Genomic DNA, 6355 nt, shown 5'->3' with positions numbered 1-6355 from the left:
CTAACTTTAAGCCAGGATTTTAAAAAAGGGATGCTTTCTTTTATTTGCTTTCTGATACCTTTATGTTTGAATTAGTAATATTAATATTGTATTAAAATAAGAAATTAAAATGTAAGTGTAGCATTAATGTTACATATTTAAAGTGTAGTTTTACTCTGAGAAGTAACAGTAAAAATGGCATCTCTTTGCTCAGCAAATATGCACAACAGTAATGTATTTGCTCACTTTAGTGACAAAAATATTCTTAGCCTTACAGAGCCAACAGAACTAAGATGGAATAGAATCTGCATCTTATTCAATCTTGCACAGCCTCAGCAGATTGTTTGCTGAGTTCCAGTCAGTTACACCTGTGCAAACCCATTGAGGAAAATGTTGTTGCACAGATAAAGCTGAGTCCCAGTTTGTCTTACAGAAGCTTTGTCAAAGATGCTGATGCAGAAAGTGAAAAAGCGCAAATTGATCCTCAGAATCCAGAAGGAGGTGGTAGTTAGGAAACAAATCTTTTACTTAAGTACTGAGCACATTTGACACAAAAATTAGTAATACAACAAACATGGAAGCCATGATATCGACTTAGCAAAGTCACTTTTCAGACTAGAACTTGACATAGAACAGAGAAGAATGAGAGAATGAAAAAAACCCAAGCATTTAAAAATATTGAGGTGCTAAAGCAATAATTGCCTTTTTTTAAAAAAATTTGTGCTGGAGAAGTCACGATACAATAAAGAAAAGCATCTTAGCTGTACACTGTAGAGTTGCACTGTTGTGCTTTTTTTTTTTTTTTTTTTTTTTTTGCAGCTTCATAGGTTTTAAACTCACCCTCTCCTTAGGTGCACCCAGCCAAAAGGACCTTTAGTGCATCTGTCCAGATGTAGCCATAACTTGGCTTCAGTACCTGGGGAGCATTAGTAGAGGCCAGTTAGCACTGCTGGCAGCACTATTGGTCCTAAGAGAGTCACATCTGGGCAGGGTCATGGAATCAGTAGGAATACTCGTGAATAAGGGTTGCAGGATCTGGCACTTGACAAATGAATGAATCAAAGGGTTATAATGGAAACTTTTATGCAATTTATAGGAAACTCAGACTGGTTTTGCATATCCAAAGAATCATTTGAAAGGTTCACAAAGCCTTAATAGCGACAAAGTTTGCTTAACCCAAGGTAATACACAAAATACATTTTCAAGGGTCATTATTGTCACTTACTAGAGGGGAGGTACTAAGGGAAAAATTCCATCCATATTTATTACATAAGGTAAATGTAGTGGTGCCAAGACCATTCCCTTTATAAAGGGAACAGATTTGAACAAAATGTTACTGAGAGGTGTTCTCTGCTGCTTATGGACCAACACACAACTCCCATTACGGTTAATGAAAGTTTTGCCAGGGTAAGCACTTCAGGATTTGGCCTTAATTTCTTGACACAGCCATTGAAAGCATTTTCTTTCTGAATGTAAGTTCTGCATAGCACACTCTGATCAGCACAGCAAAAGTATGTTTTGCTCTCTGGATTGGCGCTAGAAAATATAAGTAATAATAAAATGGGAGGCTTAATAGACAGTCAACCCTGTGTGACAAGCTCTGGTGCGTGACGTCCCCGATTAAGCTACAGGACAACAGTGTTATGGTCAGGGCAAGAATTCTCTTTAATCACAAAAGATCATTTCATTGCTTCTTAGTGCTTCATCTTAAAAGGAAGAAAAGTTGATATTTTTTCTTTCATTTTTTCCTCCATTAATTATTTCATTCATTCCATTAGTTTCAAAAGGTAATACTCGTATGCTTAAAGGTAAGCAGATGCTTAAGTCCTTGCCAAAATCAGGGCATTGGATAGCTGCAGTAGACCTTTTCATGTGTACTCAGTGGAAGTTGGTTGTACACCAGCTCCTTTCTTTTGTTAGTCTACATCTTTTAATAGACAACCTTAAAAATAAATTAAATGCCATTGTGCATTCTTAATTTGCTTTTTCTGCAAAGTTTGGAATCAGGATAAAAATTTTTGCTGTTATCTGCAACAAATAAAGAGTGTTTGAATAAACTAATTTCTGTTCAGATGGAGGCTCCATTTGACAAGGGAGGAAACTAAGATGAGTTCTTTAGTTCTTTGCCAGTTGAGATGGACTAAATGGGGAGAGGGAGTCTTGTGAGTCAAAGGAAAGGGAGCTTATGAGAAGAGTGCTCAGGTGGACCAAAGGAGGGTGGGAGCTTGGGTGGGATTTGGAAATGGAAGTTGAGTGTTTTATAGAAGGAATAGCATAGATGGGAAGAGTGTCATGGAGGCAACAAGTGAGGGACCTAAGTTTCGTATGGGGGCAACTGTCTCCTGCGTAGAGGTCATACTGGAATCAAGAGTCTCCTGGGTGTCTTAGGGAAATCATGTAGGAGTCAGATGATTCCTGGGGCAAGGGTGCTTCAATGGGGGCACTGGTTTCAGGGAATAGACGTGGCTCTAATCAAAACCAGTTTGTCACATTTTCTTCAAACTTTGTAAGTATGTTCTCGTTTGCCTTCAGAGTATTTCTACCAGTTTTTAGACCAGACCAATTTTCTAAACCTAAATTATAGGATAGTTAAAATCTGACATTGTAACAGCCTCTTTGTAAGATATTTGTTCATACATTCTCAGATTTAGTATCTTTTAAGCCATAAATAATTTCCAGTGCATACTTTATGAGCTATTATTTAATGCTGTATATGCTGGGAATGTGTAGAATATGTGAGTTCTGATATACTGCCTGTCAGAATAACTGGAAAAGCTTAATTTTAAAACTTCTTTAAATAAATGAATTTCTCTTGCCAATTTTAGCACTTGCATTGCACATACTGTACCATTTGGCTGTACTGTAAAATGTGTAAGCTTTTTGGTTACACTAACACTACTTTACCTAGGGGGTTACATTACCAGTTCAGCTTATTACTGTCCCTGTTTGAGTTGTCAGACTAGTGGGTTGTCACAGGACACTTTGCTTCCTGCCTGAGAGAGAATGACTTCCTCCAGTGTCCATAGCAACATCATGTTTCTCAGCAACCGGGAGATGCTTGTTTGTGTTTCCCCATTCTAGAAATGTTACCTCGCAGTAGAAGAAAAATGGCCCTTTGAAACAACGATCAAGTTCGTTCTGTATTTAATTATTCAGAATATTTATTACTCTTCTGTGTTTTGACTGCTGAGACAATGTACAGTGTCTTGAGCCGAGTCTTTCCTGTGTATTACTGTGAACAGCATTCATTTAAAAGCAAAATCTTTTAGAGTTGTGTCTTGAAATCAGCTTTTAACTACTGAACAGCTTCCACAATACCTTGTGACTTCCAGGCCTTCGGTAGGTAATAGAGAAAGGTAAGAACCGTTACTGTATTTGAGAAGAGATTGTATTTACAATTACAGCATGACAATAAGTCCCTTTCCCCCCTCCCCCCAAAAAAGTATAAGAAAATGTTTTATATTGCTATGGCTTCTTCAGGGTATATTGCTATGGCTTCTTCAGGGTATTTAAGTACAGATCACCCTGAATATCTCACTTGACTCGATTTTGCCTGACTAAAGACTGCAGGATTGGTCCTGTTGATCTACTGTAGATATCTTTGCCTTCCAGAATGTTAGTTAGCCTATGTTTTAAAAAAAAACAAAAAACAATGCAAGACCCGATACTGGAAACACTCATGCAAATGAGTAACTTTAATGTATGTGACTATTCCCACTAGTTTCAATGGAACTACTTATGTGAGTAATGTTACTTATACCTTGCACTTCTATTGTTACTTTTGTTCGCTGGATTAGTCCCTAAGGTTGTACGAGTTCTGTCATGCATATTCATGATTTATACTACTAGTTTGTTCGGATAAGGCCTATTGAATTATTAAATAGCATTTAGACATTGTTACTGACATGCTATACTGTGCATCAAGTATAGTACATCAGATCCCACTGAAATTGAGAAGAGGTGTTAATGCAGCAATTAGTTGCTACCTGGATAAGTATTACTTTTTATTTTGCTTACTTTATGTACAGAACAGATACTAACCTTGGGCTAAATCCTGTTCACCTCACGAGAAATCCCCATTAAAGGCAATCACGTTAGTTACCTCCCTCTTTAAAACACAAAAGTTTATAAGTTCATCATGTGAGTGGGTGTGATAATGTAATAATGCCTTTCAAACACTTTGAGCCAAATGCATTGCTAATGCACATGGATGCAACTTCATTGGTATCTGAGGGCTCCATCCTGCAAGATGGTGAGCACTCTAGTCCAACCCAGATAAACACATGAGCACCTGTTTCACTTTAAGCACTTGAATAGTCCCATTTAGTTCAACAGGACTACATCTATACTTAACTTTTAGGATATACATAAATGTTTTGGTTAATCAGGCTAAAATGTTCAACATCTTGCAGGATCAAGCCTTAACAGAGTTGCACTCACTGCATAACTTCATTGAAGTCATTGGAACTGTTACCATTTATGTTAACGCCCAGTTTGCCCCATGTACCTTTATATACAATGTCACCTCTTGCTTTATTTTGTATACCTTTGTTGGGAAAAAAAAGTAAGAGGTAATTATTGTAGCAGGCTGCATCTATATAAGTCTATGTCTTATAAGAAAAGTGAGGCAGCCTTTAGGTAACTACACCTTTAATAACAACGTATATCCTGATTCACTGGCATGGAACCCTGCTGTTCTGGGGTCCCACTGATTTCCCTGGGACTGCACTAGTACATCAGTATGCAACCGCTTAAGAACTTTTGAGAATTGGGGCTATCAGAGCTAGTGGAGAATCAGGCCCATAAACTGTAATAAGGAAGAAAGGAAAGGAAAGGAGAATTTTTAAAAAGTGATATTCCTTTCAAAGCAAGAGTTTTGAGAGAGTCTACAAATGAACAAAAATAACTGTAGGTTCCTCTATTTAAAATATTAATGTGGGAGTAAGATTGGGACCAAAAGTCACAGCTTTCACACAATAAAATGGTAATCAATACATCTATAGTAGACATCATTTTTCAGACCCACTAATAACTATAGGTCATCGAATTTCTATGCTGTGGAATTGGCATATGTACTATCATGTTTATCTGATAAGTAGTGGTCAATGGCTGTGAGTGGAAAAATACAATAGGATGCAAGTTTGGGTAAGTTCAGCTTTAATGTCATATTTATACTATTAATGTTTCAGATCATTTCCAACTCTGACTGACTAGGTTACTCATTTCTTGTTCAGTTGAACATCAGGATTTTTCACTGAGCCGTACATAATGCATTTAGAACCTTATAACTGTTCCATTGTGCCCTATGTTGCTAAAGGTGAGTGCATAACTAGAAGATAAACTTCACAGGAATTTTTACAGCAGCTAATAACAGAATTTAATTTAATGCATTTCTGACATGTAAGCTGAGAGCAGGGCTTGAAATCTCCACTGTTCTCAGTGGTATAAGGACTTCTATTTTCCAGAGCAGGAGTGGGTTACAGATGTTAGTTGGGTGTATGTTTTCCCTTCTACCTTTCCATATTCACCTCTGAAAAGAAATAATAGCACCTTAGTTGAAGAATCTTACTCCACTTGGAACAATCTAAAAAGTTGAATTATTAAAGCAAGTGCACTTGCTAAGTGGCTAGCAGACTTCAAGACATGCTTTCTTCTCTGGGATTATTTACTCTTGAATGGGTGGTAATATTGTACATGCACACTGGATTACTGAATAGCAAAGGATCCCATCCTACCACATACCTGCATTTAAATGCCCATTTGTCCTGATTCTCCTCTCACACCAATTTACAATTACTCCTGTTTCACACTGCCTGGGAGAGGGGAGTCAGGCCCATTTAATGGAATTCATGCACTTGGAACTGCAATACGAAGGGGTCCATTTTAAAGTAAAGACTCGTTTTATGTAATTTTTGTTTAATTTCATCTTGAAATATACCCAGTAAATGATGCAGATTCAGATGTCCAATTTAAAGAGCTTGCACATATCCTGGCTGGGAGCTGTGATTTAATACCATGGTTTGTTTGGTTACAGGAAGTCCAGTGGCATCCGCCTATTCTAAGCCTTTCTGTTATGGATCCAGACCAGCAAGGTAAGTACTGTTGTCAAGTGCTTCCCAAATTTCACAAGAGAATTCCCAGTGTCCAAACTAGTGAACTTAACTGGAGTTGTTCCATCTTCAGAATCTTTTGTTATAATGTAGGAGACAAGATCAAATGCTATGGCAGATCAGTCTGTTGCTTTAGATCATGCAGCCTGGAAGAAGGATTTCCGGGTTGTGTTATTCTTACAGTGCTCCCTGTATTATATGTAAAGTAGTATCTGTTCTCCTATCTTACCTGCCATTTAAGTCAGTAAGATGCAAAACTACTGGAT

At 37.5% G+C, this 6355-nt stretch overlaps 1 protein-coding gene across 1 annotated transcript in view; it reads left to right on the top strand.

Moving 5' to 3' along the window:
* Positions 1 to 2833: 2833 nt before the first annotated feature.
* The window catches only part of DYTN (dystrotelin), a 52204-nt gene continuing 48682 nt past the window's right edge, over positions 2834 to 6355 (top strand). Inside the window, 2 exon segments of the mRNA XM_084643122.1 lie at positions 2834 to 3318; positions 6014 to 6071. Coding sequence (XP_084499248.1) covers positions 6053 to 6071 — 19 coding nt within the window. The 5' untranslated portion in view covers positions 2834 to 3318; positions 6014 to 6052.

Source organism: Lepidochelys olivacea (assembly GCF_965140295.1).
Source record: "Lepidochelys olivacea isolate rLepOli2 genome assembly, chromosome: 11".
NCBI lineage: Eukaryota > Metazoa > Chordata > Testudines > Cheloniidae > Lepidochelys > Lepidochelys olivacea.
This window is presented reverse-complemented; position numbering and strand designations above follow the sequence as displayed.